The following is a 27,609-nucleotide window of genomic DNA, read 5'->3' as shown; positions in this document are numbered from 1 at the left end:
GGACGGTATCGGCCTGTCAGTTAGAACAAAATTTTGACAGTTCCGAACAACTGACAGGCCGATACCGTCCGGCGGACTGTTAATCAGTGGGCCCCTTAAGACTTGAATCAATCAACTTTAAAAAATTAAAAAATATTCAAAATGCAATGGCTCCATTTAAAATATCCTGGGTTATGTGCAAAAATAATACAATAGCGAATATTTTCTTTAATGTTATTTAAGTAGATAAAAAAAAACAAAATCTTTATTCGGAGACTCGAGTCTTTAGTCCGAGACAAATACTAGGTACTTATTGTGACCGTTGTCCGTAGGTATCATTCAAGAATCACAAGTCAATTTTTCTTTGGAAAATAAATCAATTAAATTTGTCCGTTAAGATTACAAATAAATTGATTGCGACCATGCGATAAGTTCAATTATTGAAATCTAAATATGTACTTACTGTAGAAGTAAAGGAAATGAAGTTGAGCGTGTTTGGTAAATAGTTTCTATAATGCAGTCTAGAATCATACTTTGTACTTTATATTTTATTATCTACGGTAAGTTCTACTTATTTAAAACAGCTTTCCACCAACGTGATTAAAGAAAAATGGGAACTACAAATACTTCTAAGTGAAGCTATTGTAAAAAATATCTATTAGTCCATATCATTGTTAGTTTATTAATCCACTTATTTGGAATTAATAAACTAAGCAACATATGCCTAACGTAAAAGACGTTCAAGCCTGTAGTAATTTTTAGTATACCTAATATGCACTAACGACCTAAGTATAACGAAGAGTTAGGTATTTTAGGTCGAAGTGGCCAAAGTAAAAATCGTGCCTCGAATTTGACAGCTGACGTAGGTGGCACTGGACGGCCCCGTACAATATGACATATGACATCTTGACTATTTGTTCGCCACAAAACATATGGGCAGGCATTCGGAGGCATTATTTTTTCTTAGACTTTAAGTAAGGTGTATTCGGGTAATACCGAATGTCGGATAGTTCCGAAATTCAGATGAAAATCACCCTTAACACATTCAACACCAAGAACCCGACTGTCGGGTACACTGTTCGTAGCGACTACGCGCTACATACGACGAAACCGTGGCTACGCGCTACGAGCGTAACCCGTAGCACTTAGTGGTATTGAATGTGTTAATTCCATCATAATAAAAGTCTCTTTTCGGAATTATCCGACAGTTTTCGACATTCGGAATTACCCGAGTAAACCCTACACCTTATTATGATTACAGTATTTAAAATGCCTTTTTTAGCTCTTCCACAAGGAAATACAAAATCAGTACAATTTGATTCATCTGTAGAACTGGGGAGCAATATCACAAGTATCATTCAAAACTTAACAGCTTACTTGCAAGGGTTACAGATAAATAATTTATTTAAAGGCCTCAAACTTACTACACCGAAACCGCAAGTATCAGAGGCGTCTAATAAATTTAAAGAACGCATATTGCAACTAATTAAAGCCATGGGAAACGGACCCCCAACGACGGCAACGACCCCTGACCAATTCCAAGGTTGGGGCATGAAAGGTATTGTAGGCACCTACCACGGTCAACTTTTGCGTTTGCGTTAAGTGTCATTTTGAGTTTTCAAAACGTCCCGCTTGGCGCGCTGTTCAAAATCCCATACAAAATGAGACTGTAACTCAAACGCGTATTACAACTGGGCCTACTCTTTTTACGACATAACCATAATAATTTTGATGACATATAATTTAAGGCAAATAGGTACATATTCTAATTGATCTAGTTCTAATGCTGAAAATGACATGTTCTAGCTCGTATCTCACTAATGACAGGTATAAATCTGGAGGGCGATTTTTGAATTTCGGTTGCTTGATTTCGACACTCGAATATCGGTGGAGAACGGCGAAATGCTAATTTTTGATATACGAGCGATAGAAATTGGGAATCTATATGTACTTATAGTGGTATTGACCATTCGTTTACAATACTATTAGTAGAATTTAAATGAGATATTATTGAACGAAATACACGAAATCGAGCAGTAAAATTCAAAAATCGGCCTCTTCAACCTTTTTTTTTCTTCGATTATAAATATCTTTATTTATTTTTATCTTCTTTCTCGTTGAAAAAATACTTTGCTGTCTTGTTGCACAAAGAAGTGTTATTCCAGAAATAGTTGACTTTTAGGGAAATCACCGGATGATGCAAAGGGATCGGATTTCTGGGATATTGTGAAAGAAATGTTGAAAAATGTAGCCGGCACTCTAGCCAGTAAACCTTCTCAGGCCATCGTACAGGAGGCAGAACAGGAAAAAGAATATAGTCTACTACAGGTGTGTAATTCTATATATATACATACAGTTCTAATAAGTTACTTGCCATAATCACTTTCCCTCTCTCCGTCTATTGGAAATATTTTCTTACGCGGAAAAGTTCCCCCACTAAGTACATGGGTGTTGACTGAATTCTACCGCCAACTCTGATTTGCGAAATATAAGTACTTACCTAATAATATGACGTGCACTTGTATCAATCTCCTATCACTCCAATAAAAGCAAAAGCGTTAGATGCAGAAAGAAATAGCTAGCTTTATGCACCTATTCGTCAATCGTGTATCCAGCCGTTCTGTATAGGTTTACCTTTAGGTACTACCTGACGTTTATCGCGGTCTACCTCACATAAAGAAATGTCAGGAGGTACAATACCTGCACTGAGAGGATGCTGCCTCTAACCGTGCCTTGAAAAGCATTTCACACTCGCTAGAGTGCAAGGACAAGGAGTATAGAGTTTGAGGACTACGTTTGCATGGAGAAGTTATCGTCACCTTTACTCTTAACTTAAGGCTTCGTCACACAAGCGCGTTTTCCGGGCGGGGCGTGAGCGGAGCGCGCCGCTTTTACATATAAAACGCTCACGCCCCGCCCGGAAAATGCGCCTGTGTGACAGAACCTTTAACTTGTTGAATTTAAATTTATTTTAGTACCGACTCGTTTTAGGCGAGTAGGTACTAGTAATAGGGGTTGAGCAGGTAATTAGTGTAATTACACCGTTATCGGATTACAATTGTGACCTTTGTCTAGAAAAACGGTATCGAATCTATAGCAGACGAAAGTCGCTATCACGAAAAGATCACATCAGGATCAGAGAGGACTAGCGGCGCGATTCGGGATATGAAGTAGAGATTCACTAGATATGAAATAGTAAAGATATGTGACGTTCCACTGCAAAAGGTACCTTATGGCGGCTGGCACTTGCGCTATTATTAACGCCGCTCCAATATTCAGCCGGGGCAATGGTAGGGGGGTCGCTGGATTGACAACATTCTCACACGTCACAAGTGTGATATTTTTTTAATAAGTAGATACAAAAATAATATTGTAATATTTACAGAACATAAAATCAGGACGAGTTCGGGGACCGGTTCACGTTTATGGACATCACAGCGGTAGCAGAGAATATGATGATTAATATAGTTGAGTTGTAATAAATAACTAAATTTTATTATTTATGTTGTGGGTATGTGAATTTAAAAAAATTGTCAGGGTTGGCAATTAGATGCATTGAAAATGATACAGCAATATCGTATTAACTCTTTATTTAATACATTAAACGATTATCAATTTATCAGTGTGCCGATACAATTAACTTTCGATGCTATGGTTACCGTATTTAATGGAAAGATTAATTCTACTCTGGAGTTTAATCTGTCATTTGTTTTATTAAAACAAGAACGTTGTAGGTGGCGATGGCGTCATTTTAATGGCGTGCATACAGCGTGCATAGTAACAAAGAGAATTTAGACTAAGAGGAATATTCATTATCAAAGTAAATGTACTGACTACAATATTTACTTTGACAATATTCCTCTATTTCAAATTCTCTTTGATAGTAAGTAGGCATCTACCTGCTTAGTAAATTGCCATTGCCACCATAACTAGGTGGTGGTTAAGCCGCAAAGTTAAAAGTTACCTAATAACTTCGAAAACCCGCAAATTTTATTGACCCATTGACACAATGACCACAGAAAAAAAAAACTTACTCACCAGTCTCCATTTTATGACTTGTAATTTTAAACTGATAGAATCAAACGGAGATTTAATATTACAAAAGGCAACAAGAATGGCGAGACTGCGCTCTTTATGAGGTACAATACCTACGCTATGTAATAAACAATACATTCTGATACATAATCAGAAGGTAAAGTTGTAAGAACCATCTTCAGAAAAAAGTAGTTTAAACATGACAGTGCCATTTGTTAAGGCAATAAGGGGCGGATTGTATTATCCATTACTTATTATGAATTCACCTTTAACGCAACTTGGCGTAACTTATAATATAAATAGGTACGCGGTACTTATAGTCGCCAATGTCGCCATCAGGTATATTGTCAAGGCGTTAGAGTGCTTGTTCAGTTAAGATATGTGTGAACACCTTGGCGGCTCCGATATATCTGATGGCGACTGTACCTACAGAAAACTAAAGACCTCGTTGTCACTTACATGTAGGGTTAGATACGGTCAGCATCAAAACTAATAGTGACGGACGGCCAAAGTAATCAAACACGCAACCTTATTTCTATGGTAATAAAGGTGTGTTACGATGGTTACGATATATTTGGCCACTTTAGTGTTCACTATCGGCGAGAGTGTAAACACACCCCTGTATAGAAGTTTTTGCCTTAAGCTGGCTGTCCAGTGTCCAATCGCACAAGGTAAAGGTTTGTCGCTTGGAAACCTCTATGTAATCGAAATAAGAGCTGATACATAACCAACCTTGGGAACAAAATCCTCGGAATCATCTAGATCAGATACCTGTATATAGGTAGACGCGTAGATGGTAGACTTAAGGCTTCGTCACACAGGCGCGTTTCCCGGGCGGGGCGTGCCGCTTTTACGTATAAAACGCTCACGCTCCGCCCGGAAAACGCGCCTGTGTGACGGAACCTTTAGTATTTTCATCGCACCTACTTCAGTTCGAACCTGTTGCGCCACTGTCAGGTAATACACATCATACTTATTCTAGAATTTCTACCGTTTTATGGAAATAATGTTGTCTCTACCATAGTTTCTCCAAAAGCATTAGTCCCTCTTGCGCTAAGGTACCTAATTGGTACTCATAGACGAACGCAACATGAATGCAATCATGCAAAGTTGCAAACTATGTAATCTGATTTAGGTACAATTGAGATGAATTGAGGATTCTTGTGCATATCCTATTCTATGTATTAAGGCATGGTACGCGTAGGTAACTACACAAAATAGGCAATCAAAAGTAAGAGGTATCTATTACCAGCGCAATTAACATGTTAGTTGTGCTACTTTATCTATAAATCCATATTTTATACAATAGTTTTTTCGATGTTTTAGTAAGCACGGACATTACTCCTTATTTATTAAGTATACCGCCCATGAATAAGAAGAAACCATAATAACGGCTCATTGTTTTACAGGGGCCTTGTACGACTGAACTTTGTATTATCTTATTCTTAATTACATGTTATAATGTCCTTTGTTTTAATAAAACATGACATCTTGAACTATTCTATGTTTTACCAAAAAAGTAAGCCTAAGTTACATTAAGGCGAATTTAAACGGTAAGTACTTCCTCCGTAAATAATTGAAAGACAACCAGTGTTCGACCTCAAGGGGCGTTGTGTTCGCATGTGCTTCGCCACTTTACCTAACAATTTTATCTTCCCTGTGGCACTTTCGTGCTCGTTAATACCTACAGAAGGACTGCTATACTGCCCTCCTAAGCCGAATAGCGCTATCTCAAAAACAAATGATTTTGAAAATGGAATTCTCAGCTATAGAAACTAAAATATAAGTTAGTAATGAATTTTCTTTTGAGATAGCTCTACATATTTGGCTCAACGGGCAGTATATATCGAACATAACTGCGCATGTAAGTTTGAGGGCCTACCCCGAACACCGCAAATCGAATTTACTCGAATACGTAAGCATAAATATGATATAGAGATACTGCAATTTATATTTCCGATGTTCGCGGTAGGCCCTCTACACTAGTAGCCTGATCGCGTTTATGGCCTAAGTGAACCAATCTCGTAATGTAAAATGATGATGCTTGAGATAAAAATGTGTTGGGATGAATTCAGGCAATATTATATGGTAATGCGACACAATAATATGTTGCCTCTTGAGATGCGCACACTCGGTTGAAATACACCTTACATTTTACTTATGAGCACACGCTACGTTCTGCCGCGTGATCACTCGTTTCCTTCCGAATGGTAAAGCAATAATTACTTTAAAGTTTGATCCTGCGTTAGAATTTAGCTTGTGTTCTTAAACCTAAGGTCACATACACACTGGCTGATCACAAGTGCATATGCAACCTTAGCTACTACATTATGAATACAGTATACTAGCTTGTATAAAATTTAACCAACAGGAAAGAACAAGTAAACAAAACAAATAAAATATAAAGTTTATTAGATAACGAAACGATAATATTTACAATAATAACAAAAGGTAGATCGTTATTCGACCGTTTGAAACCGTTTAGTCTAAATTGAGAATAGGCCCCCAAAATATTACTAGATCGATTTAGTAAACTCATACTTATGGGTTATTTTGGCAAATAGCGTAGGTATGTCAATTTATTTTGGTTTTGGTAGGTAAGTTATTAACCCCTTACTGCATATACTAAAAAATATTTGTTGAAATTTGAACTTTAATAGCTGTCAATAGAGTTAAATATTTATCCGCCATATATGGCTTCGTATGCGGTAAGGGGTTAAAACGGCGACGTTTAGATGTTGTACACGGTGTACCATATTATACACGGTGACTAAAAAATAATTTCCATTCCCGTCGCCAGGGAGGGTTTTGGATTATACTGAGCAACTTTTACTATGGGACCAACCCCGAAATCGCGAACAAAAAATTTACCCTTCCATACAAAATGGACCAGCCAAAATGTATGAAACAGCCAAATTTTTATTTCGCTATTTCGGAGTTGGTCCCATAGTAACTGAGCAACTTTTCTCAGTATAATCCCAAAACCTCCCTGTCAACGGGAATGCAGTTATTTTTTAGCCATCCTCTATAGATTAACCAAGATAATAAGAGCTTTGTTTTTTTTTATTTGGTACCAACTGTACAAACCGTACAATACCTTTAAATGCTAAATGAAAATAACCCAATATTAGGGACACGTTAATCTATGTCTAAGCACTAAAATAAATATGTACAATACAAAAACGGCCAATTTGGAATGGCTTAATAACGACATAAGACATAAACAAGTTATACTCAAAACTATGTGTACTTTATAAATATATAGCCAGATATAGGTGTCGATAGATATAACATTTCTCTATCTAATATGAACCAATGCCCTTCTTGGACATTCTTTGCATATTTAAGTCCATGTGACTTGACTTAACTGTCTTCGCAAGTCCGTTACAAAATCGTCGGTAGCTGATTGCATTTAATTACATAGGGTGATTCGCCAGTAACTGGCCACCGGCCAATATCAGGCCACCCTAAACTAAAAATGAATTCTATTCACCTATAAAAAGAATTCATTTTAGTATAAGGTTTCAATAACTGGCCAGCCTTCAATAACTAGCCACCTTATACTAAAATGAATTCTGTTTATAGGTGAATAGAATTAATTTTTAGTTTAGGGTGGCCAGTTACTGGCAAATTACCCTACCACTTTATAATATAGCTACCGACACCCAAATAACTCTGGATAATGGAAAGTTAAATGTGACATATGATGATTTAAAAATTCTTCCCTGCTTACATTCTATTAATTAATTATACCTAGATCAGCAAACACTAATGCCCTCTACATTACACTATTGACCAAAATCATCAAACTAATAGAAATAGAGAATCACTCGCTCAAAAACCACTCTAATGTCAAGAATACCAAATACCATAATTCTGTACACGGCGATAAAGTTGATTACTCGAGATATAAAATTGAAGAAATTTGAACCTAATGTAATTCAATTTTAAGTTCAAAGGACCATGGGCAGAAATGTCCCCACCCACCAACAGAAATGAAACATGTCTCATTTAATAGATCTTAGCAACCTGATGATTTTTTACTATGACGAGGATCGCCATATGTATGGGGTTTTCTTGGAAAACCGTGTTTTGTTTTTACATATTTTTTGCTCATTTCATTGAAAGTTTTTGTTTTTTTATTATACTAGTTGATTGATAAACAAGCATGCGGGGCTGCGTGATGGTAAACAGTCACCGCAGCCTATAGACGGATGTAACAACTCATGGTTATATTTGTGAAGTATTATTGTTAGTAACATAATATTTTTTCAACCTTCTCTTTGTAACTTTCAATGAGATGAGCAAAAAATATGTAAAAACAAAACACGGTTTTCCAAGAAAACCCCATACATAGGGCGATTCTCGTCATAGTAAAAAATCATCAGTTTGCCAAGATCTATTAAATGAGACATGTTTCATTTCTGTTGGTGGGTGGGGACAGTGCCCATACAAATTTGCCCATGGTCCTTTCTTCAATTTTATATCTCGAGTTATCAACTCCTTCCCGCCGTGTATGTATCGAATTATTATTTTAACCTCGTAAGACCCACCATAGAAAGTTTTCTAATTTTAAATTTGAACCTTGTTCCATAAGTAAATTGGAACGAATTTCGTTTGTTTTAAAACGCAATGATACAAAAGAAATACTACTTTATTTATTTCATGAAGGTTCAAACTAGATTGCAACGAATATGTACATTTTAATGTACATTTAGACTCACGAGAATAAGCCATAAGGGGTTATTCCCACTAGTTACCACCAAGTTCTTACCAGTGGTAACCACTGGGTTTTTTTTCCCACCTTTTACCACTGGGAAAAAAAAATCCCAGTAGTTACCACTGGTAAAAGGTGGGATTTTTTTTTCCAGTAGTTACCAGTGGTAAAAGGTGGGAAAAAAATTCCCTGTAGTTACCACTGGTAAGAACTTGGTGGTAACTAGTGGGAATAACCCGCCATAAGTAATCAATATTCTTCAAATATTTCTGAGGCAAATTTTACAATGATTGGTAAACATTTCATATCATGGAATATAAAATTATTAAAAACATTGTCGTCCCTTTTATATCCTCATTATTTTTAGATTCAAATTTTGCTTAAATTTATACTTTTCAAGACTTCAGTCTAAACCAAACTCTTAAACACCTCAATTTTTTTTAATAATTTATTTTCGCCAGCTAATAAACATAGCGACATGTATGTAATTATGTCCAATATTGAATGTGAAATATTGACTGAGTGAATTGCAGAAAAGCATTAACCGTTATGTAAGGCTGTTGCGACACTGCAGTCACAAAAAGTTAACCTTATTAGATCGAGTTGTATGATGTATGACTGCAGTGAGAGAAAACAATATACTTCAATAATTTAATTTATTACGATGAAACGTGAATCTATTTATGATAATAGGTACATACATATTATACACTTTCTAAGTATAAATCTTAAATATTGCGTCTTACAAATCTATCGTTAAAGTGACTGTAAATGCCAAGTCCTTTAAATAGGACATCTATTTCGCATACAAGTATTTATACTAACTATGTGTACGATATCGAACGTCATTTGCGGGTTTTTTATAGTTAAAAAAACTAGACGTATTTCGTCAAGTGACTCTTGACTATTATTGCTACGGTCGGTAGACGCTGATAAACTCATCTAGCGATGTTTTACAGACAGTAGTAAAGTGTCGGTAAAGTTGCTAAGTAACAATTAGTATATTACTATTCGTAAACTAAAAGGAACGTTGACTACAATCGATCTTATCAAATAGCTTCTAGTCCTAAAAATGTTGCTTCCTATTATAAGCATACTGATTGAATTATGGACTCGAGTTGATTATTATCATTTATAAATGACATGTAAAAATCCTGTCCTATTTAAAGGACCCGAACATTAAAAGCGTAATGGGGCGTAGTGTAACGTAGAGATTAGACAAATTATGGAATAGCACTGATGTTCTACATTAACATGTCAAGCCGCGTCGCCGCTTCGATGTGTGCTCTTCTGAGCAATACCTTATAAAATTATAAAAGGAATGAAAGCAAGGTCTACAATCGTCTCATAACTAGGTATGGGAAAGTTTGAAGTTTGTCCAAACACAGACTTAGAATATATTGCGATTTTAATATTCAGGCTACTATTATAACTGTACCACTTTTGGTCACACACATTGATCTAACCAATCAATTTCAAAACGTTACTACAATTCCGTTATACTTTCGCATGATATCTTAGATTTCCATTCTTTACCACAATCCATTCTTTTCTAATTAAAATTACTATCGCATAATTTATAATAAACCACAGCTTTTATGTATAAACAAATTCAAAATTCAAAACAAACACATTGACATACTTGTTGAAATTTTAAGCGCTTAGTGTTATTGTTTTGTATGTTTTGAATTTTAAATGTGTGCCTAGCTTTTAAATACTATGCGGTATTTAGTAATATACGTAATTTAATTCACACTAATTAGTTAGTTTCAGTAGTTAATACTCAGAAGACATCATACGATTCTAAATACCGCGCAGTTCAATAAGGCTTTTACATCGAAACAGACTGTAACATTGCAACACTATCTAATACCGGTCCCTAAACATTAATGTAAAAAAGAAATCTAGCGTAAAACGTTATCTTACACTAGAGTACACACAAATATATTTTACTGATCAGTATTAGATAGATGTTGATAAATAAATTTACGAGCATTTCCACCGTGTTAGTTAAATAATGCTAATCAAATGAATACTCTCCGCTGCGGATATATATGGATAAGCGGTAAAAACATTGCACTACTCTATTTTAAGGCGACGTGGTTTAAATGTAAGTTAATCCCAGGCTTAGGGCGCATTTACACTATATCGTTTCGTGCCTTTGACAGTTGACAGCGCTTGCTTTAGAGAGTTTAGAGCTTAGCGCGGACACCGTCGGCAGATGACGTAGTAAACGCTACCCAACGCTTTACACGGCGCGGCGACAAATAGCAAGATAGCTCATACAGTTGAGTTCGTTTTTTACAAATGGTACTTTGATTATTTGCCTATTATAGTGTTAGAAAAGAGGTGGAAACGCTCACAAATCAACCTAGCTACAGCACACAAACCTAACATGTGCGGCGACGGTGGTGCGGATTCAACGCAGGTCGGGGTTGTCGTTGATCTGTTTCTTGACGCGCACGAGCATGGTCGTGTACCACTGGTCGAGTCGCGATATGCTGTCGTAGTTCTTCACCGCCTCGGTGAACCCGTCGATGTTCTGGTCTTCCAGGTGTTCGATCAGTTCCTGGGGAAGGAATAGTATCAATAGGGAAGTTTCCTCTATTTAAAATAAATTATTTTTCCTTCCGTGCACCAAATATTAGAAAAACATAGGTAGCAGTTATTTTTAGACACAATTTCTATTTAATAAATCAGATAGAAATATAAAAAGTAGGTGAGTTGACTGTGACGTCACTATACTCGTTTTCGTATAAATTCCATATTAGCAAATCGTTTTGAAAAGTCTAAAAATGAAGCTGATTTGACTAGTAGGAAAGTAGCCTATTATAAAGTGCCCTAGGTAGCTTGTCATAAACGGATGTAGCTACATCCGTTGTTAGGGGACGATTTCTTGTTTACTTGCGTGTAGCTGCTGGTAGCCACTTACATAACTGGAATGAACACACTCCATCCATTGTCCGGTGAAAACAAGGGACGTATACAAGCGCCCTTGAAAGTGTCAAACATAACCTTTCTAAAACATGTTTCGTCATATTTTAACGAAAATATCTCAATTGGGGGATTGTGTGACAATTTAGACTGGAAACACAAAGTTGTTTCTTTGTACCATCACTTTGGTCATTAGGTGAGCATTTTTTGAACCTTTGGTAGGTATTTAAGAAAGTCATAACGTGCCTTTATTACTAGAAGGCATTAAGTGCTGACTATTATCTTACACACTTAGGGCTTATAATTTTTCAATTACGCCACTAACTCATCATTTTTGATAAATATTCCATCACCATAAATTATTGACAGAATGACGCGTTTCAAATCTTTCAAACGAAATTCAGAAAAACAATTCAAAATATGAAAAGTTAAATTGTAATATAATAGCCTCCTATGTTCAGAAGTCCTTCGAATCTATTTCGAATAGAATAACTCAAACAACAGACATTTCTCCACTGTATGGATCACCAGGCCCACCCTGATAAGCTTGCACTCCCTAGTGTCGGCGAAGGCGTGGTAGAGCGCGCAGTACTTCTCGATGGCGTGCCACGCGTTGAGCACGTCAACGCACAGGTGGCACAGTTCGGCGCGGAACATGTACTCCTTGGCTGTACTTCTGTTATATAATAGACATGTCCACAGTAAGGGACACTAGGCTCACTTTGATAAGCTTGCACTCCCTAGTGTCGGCGAAGGCGGGGTAGAGCGCGCAGTACTTCTCGATGGCGTGCGACGCGTTGAGCACGTCAACGCACAGGTGGCACAGTTCGGCGCGGAACATGTACTCCTTGGCTGTACTTCTGTTATATAATAGACATGTCCACAGTAAGGGACACTAGGCTCACTTTGATAAGCTTGCACTCCCTAGTGTCGGCGAAGGCGGGGTAGAGCGCGCAGTACTTCTCGATGGCGTGCGACGCGTTGAGCACGTCAACGCACAGGTGGCACAGTGCGGCGCGGAACATGTACTCCTTGGCTGTACTTCTGTTATATAATAAACAGGTCCACTGTAAGGGACACCAGGCTCACCTTGATAAGCTTGCACTCCCTAGTGTCGGCGAAGGCGGGGTAGAGCGCGCAGTACTTCTCGATGGCGTGCGACGCGTTGAGCACGTCAACGCACAGGTGGCACAGTGCGGCTCGGAACATGTACTCCTTGGCGCTGTACTTCAGCAGGCTGTTGTCCAGGGATGACTTGGCGATCTGTGTCACAAACAAAATTCAAAGTCAACTCGAAGATCAGGCAGTACTAGATCAGTTTTATATTGCAGCCGGTGGTTTTACATGTGAAAAAAAACCTGTGATCACTTTTTAGAAGAACAGAGAATGAAGAAATCAAACAGAGAATCAGACTCCGATGTATGTATTGCTGTGTTTTTCACATCAGTAATAATAAGGTAATAATAAGGTTGGGTTAGTTTGACGAACCATCCACAGCTTATTTATTTTTAGAAGACAGTTTAAAGAGTATCAACTCTATCCCTAATATGTACATAGTAGGTGCTATTATCCTGGAGCTCCGAACTGGAGGGATATATTATGGTCCCAGCACTAACTTGCTCGTATATCTGCACGGCCTTGTCGTAGTGCTCGAGCTGCGCCGCATACTGCGCCAGCTTGAGCATGCACTTGTTGGCGGAGGAGGTGGACTCCTCGCCGCGGAAGTAGTCCGCCGCCTGCTCGTAGTGCTGCATAGCGCGCGCGAGGTCCACGCACTCGGTCTCGTACAGCTCGGCTATGTTCTGGTAGGAAAAAACACGATATTCACCTCTTATTCATAAAACTTTAGGGGCCTGATTTGCTTAAATTATGTTTTATCCCTTTCTTATAAATACATAAGTCAAAATGACAGATAGAGACAAAGATTCATAGCTAATTCAGAAAAGTAACGCGTTTATGAATAACGCCATTACTGCCATTAGTCTTTATGACATGGTCATAAGAATTACTTTCTAAACATAATCGTAACATTGTAAAATAGTGATTCATTCCATTTTGATTTCCATTGACTTGTAGAGGCATAAGAATCAGTTCTGTCATGTACCTAGCTAGTCAAAGGTAAGATCACTTTTATTGCCTTTGATTGACTGAATCAGCTCATTTGTAAGTATTCAGTGTATTATTTAATTCTAAGATAATTTGCCAAATGTTACTATCACACCAACTCTTGCAGATACATACCTGATGCTGCTTAGCCGCAACAGTGAAACGGCCCATGTCAGTGTAGATCTCAATTGCCTTTAACAGACACGAGACAGCCTCTGAAAAAATAAAAAAAAATGTTATATAATATAATTTTATAACCCTTAACTTATATTGATTTGTTTTGAAGATAGACTGAGAAGAATGGACCAGCTACTAATACTTAGAATTTCAACAAGTCTTTCATTTTCTTATGATAAACTGCTACCTACCTTCCTGGCAGTCCTGGCAGATGGGACCATATAAGAACTTGAAAGAGTTGATCTACCCTCGTACATTAGTCCATCATGAAGTATGAGAGCAAAGATTTAATTCCACAAAAAATATTCCATCAGTGTTATAGCCACAGATTATTACTTTCATAAAATTAAATGATTTTTGTCTTGCTAAAATAGTTTTGTACACTAGTGACGTAATATAGTGAATTATATATTTAGATTGGATTAATCCAATGCATTACAGTCATTTTTACAGAAACATAAGTTCAGATTATAATTATGTTTTGTATGTACTACAAGGAGGAGGAGGTAAAGTCTCACGAGACCAAAAGGATCCTGCAGCTATTCGAAGTTGCAGGGTTGTAGTAGGTGGCGATCACAATAGATCAGGAATGGTCGCAGTGATACATAGGCTTTGGAGCCTTATATAGCCCCTAATAAAGAAGAAGAAGAAGATGTACTACTAGCTAAAGTCCATGTCACACAGAATAATTATTGTGCCCTTGATAGCTTATCTTATCAGTCAAACAGGCTGATTCCAGGATAAAGTGATGTAATAAATTGTAAACATATTCACCATAAGTTAAATCACTTTATCAAGTTTACCACACATTGATGAATCAATTTTTATATTAAACATAGTAACCAAATTTAGATATGAGTTCTACTGAGTTTTTTCATGCATTGATTGATTAGAAAGAGCACAATATAATACTCAATAGCTGGGTAGTGCGTATCCACTGAACAATATAACTTTGAAAAGGTGCTCGACAGTCCAGTATTAGAATGCTGTTAGATAAGACTCTAAAAATGTGCCATTTAAAACTATGATTTTATTATTGTCCTAACCTAACCTTTAGCATATTAAAAAGCAGCAGATTTTATCATTCAAACATGGATTAATTGGTCTTTCATCAAGAAAGACTGGATATTAAACTGACAAGTATCACAAATAGATCTAGAAAATAAGTAAATATATCCTTGTTTCTGTAATTTTGCTACCTGATTGTACCTACTTACCAATAAATAATTAATCAACATAAATATTTGATTGATGCATTAACCCCTGGAACGCCGAACCGACAAACGTACTTGTACCTGTCAGATGCCTAGTGCCGGATCCGTCCCATCCCCCTCAAATGCCGGATAGGCTCGCGTACGTGCACCCGTCAACTGCCGCGATAAAAAAAAAGTGCTATAGTGCAGATGATATAAAACTCTATTTTTAAGTGTTTAGATCTCAAAATTGTAAAAATATAATACAATAAATTTGGTGACTGATAAGGCACAAGGCAGTTGAGACAGTTTGTACAGATCTGGGACTAGGCAGTTGACGGGTACAAAAATTGAAGACCCTCCGGCAGTTGACAGGACTGGTACGGATATGGCACTAGGCGTCCCAAGGGTTAAAGGTACCTAATAAATTTGTGACTTTCATATGATAAATTATTAAGCTAAGAGTTAGATGCCCAAACTTGATGTTTTTTATAGATATAGAAATGTACCATTAGCATCACACTTCTTGTAGCAGTTGGAAGCATCAACAAAGTTGGTGGCAGCATCATGGCGGACACCAGCCTTCAAGTGCAACTGTGCCGCATTGCAGAATGCCTGTCCAGCCTGCGCCCACTTCTTCGCCATCTTGAACAGGTTGCCGGCCCGGAGATAGCAGTCTACAGCTTCTTCAACCTTTGATGATCCCCTAATGTAAAAATTTACTTTAGAGTACTACAATATTGATTCACTATATTCCTACTATCTTGCTAGGATTATCATTATATATAAACACCCAACATACAGCTTGGGTACCATACCCTCCTCACCGAGTATGTATTACCTAATAACAAATTAAATATTCAAAAGCAATACAATAATCTAAGGTTTAACAGGATTTACAGTTTAATAGTTACAAAAATTAATTAACTATGTCATTATAATGAAGGAGAAAGGAACATGTTTATGTTTTAATCAACCAAACTAAAACTTAATTGATTGTATAATAAAATTATCTGACCAGTAACAGTATTTCAAGTTTTTGTACTACATTTGGCATAGTAAATAATAAAAACGCAAATTGATCTATGCAAGACATGATTTCAAGATCTCACTATGACTCAATCTTTTATCTCGATAAAGGATGCAAAATATACTATACTCATGAGCAAAGAGTGACGGTGTTAACTGCAATACTAACAATTTCTCTAAATGAGAACAGACTCGAAGCTATGACACATTTTGTTCTACTTTTGATAGATTTTTGGGATTTTACACCTTTGTAATGATTACCGACAAGTTCAATTCCACTATTTTATATTACTTTTTAAATAGAAGGCTTCTCAGAGTAATAATTACAAGGAATATCCAAATAATTCACAAGCCATTGTACTTACCCAAAAAGTGACCCGAGAAAGGTCTTAGATGAACCCAACTTTTTCTCCGCCTCCGCCATCAACTGCATTGCTTTCTGTTCATTATCAGCCATTTTCGTGGCTTAAAAACACACTAAATACTAAAGAAATATACTACAATCCCAACAACTTTAGGAATTATTGACAAAATGTCGTCACCCACCCGAGAACACTGCGAAAATCAGTCGCTGTCATCGATTGATTTAGTGTTGCCACAAGAAATTATTTCGTTCAGAAATAAAGTAAAATAAAAAAAGCGGCCAAGTGCGAGTTGGACTCGCCCACCGAGCGTTCCGTACTTTTTCGTATTTTTTTGTTATAGCGGCAACAGAAATACATAATCTGTGAAAATTTCAACTGTCTAGCTATCACGATTCATGAGATACAGCCAGTGGCCTATTTTATAAAGCTACAAGTTACAATTTACAAGCGGAAGTCTCTTTCTAACCCTATGTGCTAGACCACTGAATAGGCCACTGGTGGCAGACAGACGAACTGTGGTCTTAGTAATAGGGTCCCGTTTTTACTAGGGATGTACCGACTAGTCGCCGACTAGTCGGGAAAGCCGACTATCCGGCCACATTTGTAGTCGGCGACTAGTCGGCAAAAATGGCCGATTAGTCGGCACTTTATTAGTGAAAGAAAAATAGAAAATATAGAAATCAACAGTCAATATCCCTTCGGGTGGCAGCACCTCCGGTTGAACGGTAGGAGAAATGGCGCGGCCATTTTTTTAAATATGCCTCTGCGTGGCAGAGGCCGCGAGAAGGTTCGATCATAACAAGCCCGTAATTGGCAGAGACCGTCTCGCGGCATCTGTGCGACGCTGCATTTCGCGCCTAAAATAAAACCGTTAAAACTATGCCTTGCTTGCTCACTCTTGCAAGATGCATTCGTCAATAAACAAGGATGGTATTCCCTAACGGTCGAATTCCCGCGTAAAACAAAGTTTGTTAGAAATGACGTGATGTTCCTGCCCCACCTCGCCCATTACGCGCCGACCGTCGTCGAGCCGCGAACATTCAAACGGAATACGCACTGATAAAAAGTGAAATAAACTGTGTGAATCGTGTTAAGTGTATTGTTTTGTCATAAAAACTGCTTTTTCTACAATCAATTGTTTTATTTCGTAATTATACGTATTTTTACAAGAAAGTAGAAAAAAATAGGTAATATGAGATTAGAACAAGTCTAACATAATTCACATTAATAGAATAGAATTCATTGGTATACAATCAAATAACCCATTTTATGCTGAATTCAGTGATATATAGTTTATATATAATTCATACATTTTTTTTGGGAAACGGTCATATTTCTAACACGCGCCAAGTTCGCGATGATCACCCGTTGAGGCCCCGCCACTTGACGTATATTTTTCCCAAAATGGCTGCGCCACTCAACCGGCTTGTCATGTCTGTCCGTCTCGCGGCCACCGCCACTTACCGTAGAGACCTCGAGGAGGACAATGCCACTCGAAGGGATATTTACCATACGTTTTATGTTTATTTTACTAAAATACCTATTCAGGGTTGCATACGAAAACTTTTGTTCATATAATTGACCGTTTGATCGTTATCGTATGTTGGAGGGCTGGTTTTTTCCTCTACGGGTCGATCTCAACTGATTCTCGTGTAATTTCATGTGCAAGTTCTATAGTTATTTTTTTATTATCATTATTTTAATGGTGGAGCCACGAGGAACTATCAATTTTATTGTTAAATTTAGAGACTTAGACAGGGCACGTTGCTCGTAATAAGGCTGACCACAGGGGATAGGTTCTTAACTGGCGACTACGTACGGGAAATAGATCCTTAGAAATACCTCTCACAAGCAGTACTGACGGTCTGCTCAGGATCGCAAAATAAAAGAACTAAAGACAGAAATTGAACGAGGATTCTTGTGATAGGTCTTTAAACCTGTAGAGAACACCTTTTAGCCAAGCTAATATGATGAATAGCGCAACCAAAGGAGCAAAAATATTGTTTTTCACCTAAACTTATACGAAACTAATGATCTGGCCGACTAATCGGCCATTCGAGCGCCGATTAGTCGGCTAGTCGGCCAAATCAATAGTCGGTACATCACTAGTTTTTACCCTTTGGGTACGGAAACGGCTCTAACGGTTTCGATGAAATTTGCTATTTGTGGGTTTATGGCCCCGGCCCTTTTCGGTCTTATCTCTGGGAAAACGCGCATTTTTGACGTTTTATATGATTTCCGAGCTTTCTCCAAGATATTAGGTACTTAATGCACTGAAACTGCTGATTTCTTTAGTGTGGTGCGGTTGTCATGCATAGGTATGATAAGTTCCATACATCATAATTACTGAATCAATTGTAATGACAAAGGTACCCATTCAAAAATCTATAACTCCCTAGGGAGGTAAATAAACATTAACTGGCTGTGGCAACGTTCTTAAAAGTGAAAAATAAATACAACCAAATACGACATTTGAATCGTGAATCAAAAGGGGATAGTGAAAAGGCGGAAAAGTTAAAGTAAAACATCAGTACTTATTCATTAAGTAATTTTTATTTATTTACGTGTCTAGATAATCGTCACTATCTCACTATTTGTGGCTCAACAAGGTAAAAACATGCCTGAAAGCATTTTTGAAGTATTTTCTTTCGTTTGAAATGTAATAAGTAGGTATATGCACCTACATTTTATTCAAATCTGGCGGGTTTAACTTATGAAAGCACCAATTCATTTCTAGGTAACATCCAAAACAAAAAACATATTGTATCGAGATGGTAAGTATTCATTGTATTTTATTTTAACAATGTATACCTACCCAACAACTCACTGTCAGTATATTTACGCTTACCGTAGGCGCGACGGAATTCCGAGCGGAATGCCTGTTGACAATAATCTATCAGAATGAAGTGACACATTTTGAAGAACTGACAGAACACTGTTGGAACTAAACATTTTACACAAGTGCAAATAAATACATAATACTTCATTATTGCCATTATTGGTCAATTAGAATCAGACCCGAGATCCATCGATGATCAGTACAGTGTTGCTGTTATAGTATTTTACAAACAAGATGGGTACGGTGACAGCTGTCATCACCATTGAATTTATAACCTTCCGCCAAATTGTATGAGATGACACCTGTCACCGTACCCATTGTATTTGAAAAATATTATCAGCAGAGTAAATTTCAGTACAAGAATAGAACTGAAAGGTTTCCATCGACAATTCTGTCGCGTTTATGGTAATCTCGTTTAGGTAGCAGTTCCACATAGATAGAGATTCTATAATAATTGTATGCAAGATTATCTTCTTCATTCGACTAGCTAGCTTTCCTTTATAAATATGGTGACTGTGACGTTTATTTTAGCATATTACACAGAAAACAATCCACACCTAACAAAAATATATATTTCCCAATATATACTTTTCTCGAGCTAAGTATAACAGCTATACAATAATCTCTGTTAGACACCTAGAATGTTCTACTTTTAATACTGTGATTAAATTGAATATACCACTAGGTTCACCAAACATCTGGTCTGTCCTAGGATACATTAGGACAAGCATAAAATCCTATCTGAGTTTCAGATCACGGTACTAATTCCAAATATTAGAGTCAGACCAAGAAAAGTCTGCAGCGGATTTGATAGCCCACGCAGTGCACGTGTTATTTTAAACGTCAAACTTCTATGAAATTATGACGTATAAATATGTCTCAAGACTGCGTGGGCTATCAAATCCGCTGCAAACTTTTCTTGGTCCGACTCTAGCTCTCCTTTTTTGGCTTACCAATTGGCGCTATAGGCGGATATCACACTGAATGCGATTTGAGCGAGACAACGCTATGCGAGAATTATAGCGACATCCTGCTCGCACATCGGAGCGACGAGCGAATCGCATCCAATGTGATAACTGATAACCGCACTCACTCTCACCCTAAGCAAAATGTGAGACGCAAATACACATTGGACAAAGAAATTGGACTGGTGGAAACCACCCTTAGAAATATTTCTGGCTAGACTAATATGTTACACTAGCGCCCTCAAGTGGCGATAAACTTATTGACATAAGCCAGACAAAAATGATTCTTAAGACAATGTTACAAAGACCAATTTTATTTGCTATAATTCCAGATCATAATTATTAATTAGGTATGTTTTAAGTGTACTTTTTAAACAATGTATTACATAAAATGCCCCATGAATCCATTAGTCATATGTTATAGTGTTATGGCCGTTATGAGTCAAAATCTCATAAGTGATAGATAACAAGACCATGATATGAAACCAGTAGGATTTATTTAACCTTATGAAGACAACTGGTGCATTAAGTACATACACTACATAGAAAGATCCATTATAGTTCAAGCGCTAATAGAAAATCACTAAGACAGACCAAGACTGCGCTATTCAGAAATATTTCCTCTCACTCTTAAGCATACAGGCCGTTAAATAATTGATAAAGGCTGCAACACACGCTCTATCTTGCTTGGAACTGTGACATTGAATATGATTGATAGTGTTATGTAATATGCATTTATTCTTAAATCGACCTAACAATTATTAACAATAGCATTGTAATTTTGTTGGTATTAACAGTTATTTTGGTAATTCTGTAATTTATTCTGTCTCCATTTCTGGATTAGAATGTTTTATTTCTTAGCGCACCATCCAGGGTTAGCCCACTAACCCGGTTAAATCTGGAGTTACCATGGTTACCAGTACAATTTGACACTGGGTTAATGGTTAACCCCGGGTTAGTGGCTAACCCTGGCTGGCTGGTGGCCCTTAATCAGTTATTTGATAAGTATTTGTTTCTCTTCTAAAGCCAAGCCTGTAAAACGTGTGATGCAGTCTTAAGTATTGTCATTGGAATAAGAGGTAAATAGACGATCACAATATATGTTCTAAAATTACAATTTGAAATAAATCACAAACAAAAAAAACTTTTTGAACTTACTCTCCATTTCTGGATTAGGCTTAATATGGACCCATGGATAAAACCAAATGGAAATAAAAATAAAAGCAAAATAATCTGTATGATTTATTCATTTCATAAATAATCTAAAATTGAATATCTAAAGGCATGACATAAATCTACTATAAGTAATAATAAGAGGGTATTTACATAAAATAAAAAACAAAACATTATATCGATAAAAAGAATAAAATGTACAACTTAAAAATTTTAAAGGTTTAAACTAGTGCTAATAATTATAAATCATATTGGGCAGTCACACAAGCAACAACAATTATGTCAATATTCTCATTCTCATCTCTTATGCACCCTGTCTCAACAGAGTCGTGGTTCAAAATATTGTGAACTATGGCAGCTACATCGGGGGCTAAGCTAACTGAGGCTGTACTGATTACTGTCATGATTATTGTTGCTGGTTATAGTCGTTAGCTTTCAAGCTGGCCCTATACGAATAACTCTTTGTCTATTGTAAGTAAAAACCGCACGTGTTACACCTGCTACCTGCAAAAAAAGGGTCGGTCATTGGCGTATAATTCTAATTGGCGCCATCCAACGCTCAAAAAGCCACAACCTAAATGCGCTCTCCGATAACGCACCTTTGTTACGCATCTCCATGACACATTTTAGACTGGTTACGTAGCGTTCGACTCGCCGGCACTCAGTAACCGTAGAGGGACTACACACAGCCTCCCAAAATATTTTTCCATTAGTTCATTCCGAATCTTATTCCAATTAACATAGAGTCGTAATTCAATAACCGGTTAAAGCGCGGCAACCTTTTTTTATGCAGGTAAGTAGCACGTGCGCTTTTACTTACAACAGACAAAGGATTAGCTGTTTGCAGTGGCGTAGCGTGAACTAATCTAGCCGTGGGCGCAGTCACATCTGCGAGGCCCTTTTCTTTCACTGTGCCCGAAGGGGCCTCGCGCGAGGCCCCCCTTGGGACGCGAGGCCGTGGGCGACGGCCCACTTTTCCCACGCCTAGCTAAGCCACTGGCTGTTCGGGGCAAGCTACAAAACGAACGACTATACTATGTTCTACAGACCTAGCCGTAGAAGACTCTAGTTCAATCAGAAACCGTCATCGCTCGGCGACTCTACACTCGCTAAACAGTTACTACATTGCATTGGCTCCCGCCTCCCTTATTCTAATATTTTCAAATAAATCAGTCGAAGCACACATCACAGAACGAACTGAAAATGCCAGTGACTATGTGTAATAACAGTATTTCATTTTTAATCTCCTTTAACAAAATATAGCGGCATCAAATCTTTTTTTTTTCTCTTTACAATCCACTATGCAATAAACGTGGGTATGATGGAAATCTGACATCTAATACTGTAATTACCATATAGTATGGCTTTAATAAGCAAATTATTTTTAAAAATAGGCATGTACAGAAGTGGTGTAGATGCTACTGCAATAATACAAATTTTATTTTCTATAGAACATTTATAAGATACCTACTTATGTACTTATTTGAGAGTAGGCTGTTTTCTTCCTAAGTTGATTTGCAACTTAGAAGCCTTATGAACAATGGGAATTAGTGTTTTAGTTTTTTGTGAAGTCAAACTTAAAATGTAACTATTCACACCAAAAATATGTGCGAAATGTAACTATTCAAACCAGTTGCGAAATGCCTGTAGTTTATAAATAACAAAAATATTGCACAAATAAATACTAGCAGTCAAAAGTAGAGCTAGGAACTTGTGACAATTAATAGCGTACCTAGATGATAGCGAATAAGTAAAGCCAATATTTACCAATATTGTCGATACTCATAACTGCCATAACTGTCAAGTACCTGGCTAAACTGCATAAACTACTCATAATTACAACAGATCTCATATACAATTGCAAATGATATCATATACCATTAATTATTTCGTTTTTTGCATCTCAAAATCAATAATATAAGTAACTTAGTTACATTAGATTACATATTACACTATCATAACTGAAAAATGTAAAATTTTAAAGTAACAAGAGCAGCTTCCCTTCATAAAACAAATATGACGTTCTTATGTTAAACTTACATACAACTTGGCCGGTTGTCAATAAGCATGGTTTTCTCATTGAATATTTATGGCAGAAACGTCTTATTGTCATTCGACCAAGGGGTGCATTTCGTCATAATCAGAGAATAGTCTAAAATCGTGTAGAGGCGAAGATAACTGAGAATGCACGATACGCACGTTGAATAGTTTCCGAAATAAGCACCTAGTCCTTATATTCACAACAGCCACACGATAGAATATACACCCGTAACACCTAATTTCAGTAACGATCTAATGCGAATAACTCCTATACAAACACCCTAATTTCAAAAATATTTAAACATTGTTCAACCAAAATAGCCTTTTGTGGTGCTCAGATATTTCGACTTGTGTTATTGTTGATTAATAGGTACACTTTGATTAACAATAATTAAATATTTTCTTTTTTTATTGTTAAGGGTTTCTCTAATATAGTAATTTATACATAAGATTATACAAAGATATGGAAATAACAGGGTTATTTATGTATCGAAACAACACTAGAAGTGGGATTTCGTGAAACAGATATGCTACGCTTAAGCTATGACTATAGGATAGTATACAGAATAATTTCCACACATAAATATAAATCTGATGACAGTCTTAAAGTATATTACAGTAATCGGCTAGTAATTTTTAGCTCATTTAAGAATTTTGTAAACTTGGGACGCATTATTGACTTGACTGTCATTAGAATATTTTAAACATAAGAAATCGCGCAATAAGCCCAAACACTGTTCATAATATTGAATGAAATGAAGTGTAAGTTATAGTTTTGATATGCTGTTGGTTGATGGAAAATATTTACTGATGTACTTCTGGAATAACTAAAAGAAAATTAAAGGACCCAATATTCTTACCATCAATGTATGCAGCATTCATGCATCCCACTACGGTATTAGATATATTTTATTTCATAAAGCATCAACACTAACATTTACAAGTTATATTTATATATTTACGTTTTGTTAAAGTTATTATGAGATGTTCACTTCAATTCCAGTTGAAATGCTAAATATGTCATAATTGGTATCGGGAATAACATTTTAACCAACCTGCAGTCAAATATATTTTTGTAGGTACAAATATGGAATGTGATGTTTGATAACAGAATATAATGATATATGCACCGTTTTCATAAGAAAAATTCATTAAGACATAATAATAAATAGTCGTACGAAGCTAAATAAAGTTTCGTGTATAATTTACTAACGAAATATTTCATTTCTAGAAAAATAGTATTCAAATCACGCACACAAAATACTTATTCTCATGGTGAAATAAAGTATATCCATTAAGGAATTAAAATAATCATAATTTTATTATATTTTATAGAAAATAATTAGAAGAAACTATAATATTTATATCCAAATAATAATAATAATTGACTGTTTCATAATAATTAATGGATGATATAAATCAATTAACTAACCAATTAATTAGGTAACTCGCAACAGAACAGTAACATCTGCGTATTATTAAGATACATAATATTTATACATGTGTATACTGAGATATTTTACTACTTAGTCAGATTTACAGTGGCTTTTAACCTCGATTCATGGGTTGAAACAGTTATAAAATAGAATATGTATATTGTATACTTGAGTTCTATGTAGCATCGTTAAGTATTTATATAACTGTCTCTAGATCACGAGAAAGAAAAAATGTGGCAGACAAATCTACTGAAGATCCGATTTTTCTAGCATGAATCACGTAATAAATAGGTATAGTTTCAATCTTCTTACTTATTGTTACTACACGTAAGAAAGGAAAATAGCCTTCCAATAAATTATATTTGACTGGTATATTCACTGTTACGTTTGATACATTCGATCGAGGCATCAGATCCATTTTTGTGATGTCTGGCGACTTTATTACAATCTTGCTGACGGGGGTCAGCAATTTACCGTTGATTAAGATAGCAAGTGACATAATTAAAACAATACGTCTTATTAGGTCTTCAACAGATTTAGTTTTAGAATAGTCACTGGAGCTATATAGTTCCGCTAATAAGATACTACATAGAAAACGCGATATAACAACGCTAGTACAATAAGCATATTTAGCTAAACTGGTTGGTTGACTGCGGTGGAAACTGCGGTCGCATAGGTTGCCCCATGGCCATCGCCGGCATCGGCGCCCCGGGCATGCCCATTACCATGCCTGGCTGTTGCTGAAATAGGGAGCACGGTACATTAAAAAACTTGATCATGAAGACTTGTTTAATTTAACAGGGGTTGAATCATTTCCAAATGTTTATGATAATATTTTGCTCGTACAAGACCGAGCGTGCATTTAGAACGAAATACATACAGAGTTCATTAGGTCCACGTTAGCTACCTTCCACTTTTTGACCGAACAAGAGTATGATCTCCGTATCAGCTTGGGCAAAAATACTGTCAGCCTGTTTTGATCTACAGGTCGCATTTTATAACTGATTTTCGTGAAATTCGGTGAGCAGGTTGGATCATAGATTTTTTTGTCGATTCATATTTTAGAGAATTTTCAAAATAACTGAGCCATGGAGCCATTGGTTTCGTGAGATCTACAGCTCACAGAGCCACTAAGTAATAATAGTTATAATTTATTATACTAACATCAAAAAAAGACTAAACCTTTAGGCAGAGGGAATATATTTCCCACCATGATTTGAACGTTTTTAACAAAGTGACAGGATTCAATTTTGAATAATGTCTGAGATTATGCCCGTATAAGGGGTAAGTTGATAAACAAAAGACGATTCAATTTAACCTATACCATATGTATGCAGCGTGACATCAAACGCTATCAACAATTCGAGCTCTTTTCCTACATTATTATGTATATTCTGGTTTATTCTTTATTGATTTCTTAAAGCTTTTCCTATTTGAAATACTTTTTATGCCGTTAGTTAGAATTTAGATAATGGCATCAAAGAATTTTATAAACTTTGAAACGAGTATGCAGCTATGTAGTAATAATTCTAACAATTCGGGGATAATATTCATCGTGAACCACAATAAAAACAGATTTAAATTGGCCGAAAATGAGAATAGCAGGGAAATAGCACAAATAACTTTTTTAAGAACTAATAGACTCTACTGTGTATGAACTGAAAGAACACACATCAGAAAAACATAGACATGCTTTCCATTATGGCATCCATACAGTCAACTTGTTTACGTTAGACCCAAAATTCTACACACATTTTCTAATGGGAAAGGAATAATACCAAAACACAGATCTGACAAACCTTAACCAAATGAGTTCGGAAACAAAAGTTCCTACAAAGCTGTCATTCTTGATTGAAAGTCTTATTTTGAATCAAATTTAAACACTGTAAAATTTATTAAATTTACAGCTAGGTAAGTGGAACATCTGTACATCGGTATTACTCTTAGGTAAGTATATAAGTAATAACTATTGTGACACTAACAGTTGAAACATTATAGTTAAAACACTAGACAGTATACCATACCTCACGTGCGTATTTAAATGTGACGTTATTTGAGGACGTCTCTGTCACAAATTCGGACGCCATTCGCCTTAGTCTTTCGTTAATTGTCGAAGAACGAGAGGAGAGTAAGGACGATAGATTATGGATATTTAAACATAAATAGGGACGATTTAGACAACATTATCGAAGAGTAATGGACGAAATTAGCACAAAAGTTATTTACATTTAGGCAGTTTACCATATGTGATATGGCTTCCAAAAATTCAAGATTGGTCTTTAATTTTTAAGGCGTTCAAACTACGCAAAGAACTAGCCGTAAGCATAAGGCGTGGGCGCTAGCGGAAAGTGTTAAATCTAAAAATAAAGCGGAAAAACAAATAGCACAACTTACCATAACGTAATGCGGGGGGTGGTATGTATGGGGCAAAGTATGGAGCATGGGCGGGAGGTTCATGCCTGGACCCTGCAAAAACGCAAATAAAAAGGGATGCTGGCATGCTACGGGAAGAAAAGAGCAGAAAGTAAAATGAGCTGTAAGTTAATAGCAAAAGAATAAAATAAACTAGCGGAAACATAGTCGCAAAATGCAACGACGAAAGCTGTTTGGGGTGTTGTCTT

General features: G+C 36.5%; 3 protein-coding genes and 2 long non-coding RNA genes across 7 annotated transcripts in view; 2 read left to right on the top strand and 3 right to left on the bottom strand.

The window, feature by feature from the left end:
- Positions 1–401: 401 nt before the first annotated feature.
- Positions 402–3,598, top strand: LOC134796293 (uncharacterized). 3 transcript variants are annotated; one of them, XR_010144914.1, is made up of 4 exons: positions 402–539; positions 1,262–1,522; positions 2,162–2,307; positions 3,365–3,598. XR_010144914.1 is itself a non-coding variant. In XM_063768373.1 (4 exons), the coding sequence occupies exons 1-4, from the start codon at positions 494–496 to the stop codon at positions 3,440–3,442; spliced, it is 417 nt and encodes a 138-aa protein (XP_063624443.1). In that variant the 5' UTR covers positions 440–493; the 3' UTR covers positions 3,443–3,598. The 3 variants fall into 3 exon arrangements, 1 of the variants encoding a protein (XP_063624443.1); XR_010144913.1 differs by having other exon boundaries at positions 1,262–1,537; XM_063768373.1 differs by having other exon boundaries at positions 440–539; positions 1,391–1,537.
- A 2,811-nt stretch (positions 3,599–6,409) lies between these two features.
- On the bottom strand, positions 6,410–7,292 carry LOC134796562 (uncharacterized). The gene is made up of 2 exons (XR_010144956.1): positions 6,738–7,292; positions 6,410–6,626 (listed from the first exon to the last, which is right to left on the bottom strand). It is a non-coding gene; the product is annotated as an uncharacterized LOC134796562 (long non-coding RNA).
- Positions 7,293–8,049: 757 nt separating this feature from the next.
- On the top strand, positions 8,050–8,496 carry LOC134796557 (uncharacterized). The gene is made up of 2 exons (XR_010144951.1): positions 8,050–8,141; positions 8,372–8,496. It is a non-coding gene; the product is annotated as an uncharacterized LOC134796557 (long non-coding RNA).
- An 877-nt stretch (positions 8,497–9,373) lies between these two features.
- On the bottom strand, positions 9,374–16,761 carry LOC134795961 (alpha-soluble NSF attachment protein). Its single transcript, XM_063767856.1, has 6 exons — positions 16,536–16,761; positions 15,651–15,847; positions 13,907–13,986; positions 13,282–13,467; positions 12,755–12,928; positions 9,374–11,300 (listed from the first exon to the last, which is right to left on the bottom strand). Exons 1-6 carry the CDS (start codon positions 16,625–16,627, stop codon positions 11,151–11,153), a joined length of 879 nt encoding a protein of 292 aa, XP_063623926.1. The 5' UTR covers positions 16,628–16,761; the 3' UTR covers positions 9,374–11,150.
- Positions 16,762–21,568: 4,807 nt separating this feature from the next.
- Positions 21,569–27,609, bottom strand: part of LOC134796423 (phosphatidylinositol-binding clathrin assembly protein LAP) — a 38,855-nt gene continuing 32,814 nt past the window's right edge. The window contains exons 16-18 of the mRNA XM_063768630.1: positions 27,383–27,454; positions 22,540–25,728; positions 21,569–21,927 (exon numbers count right to left, since the gene is read on the bottom strand). Coding sequence (XP_063624700.1) covers positions 25,618–25,728; positions 27,383–27,454 — 183 coding nt within the window. The 3' untranslated portion in view covers positions 21,569–21,927; positions 22,540–25,617. The remainder of the gene's footprint in view (positions 21,928–22,539; positions 25,729–27,382; positions 27,455–27,609) is intronic.

The sequence above is a fragment of the Cydia splendana genome, chromosome 1 (assembly GCF_910591565.1).
Source record: "Cydia splendana chromosome 1, ilCydSple1.2, whole genome shotgun sequence".
Lineage (NCBI taxonomy): Eukaryota > Metazoa > Arthropoda > Insecta > Lepidoptera > Tortricidae > Cydia > Cydia splendana.
This window is presented reverse-complemented; position numbering and strand designations above follow the sequence as displayed.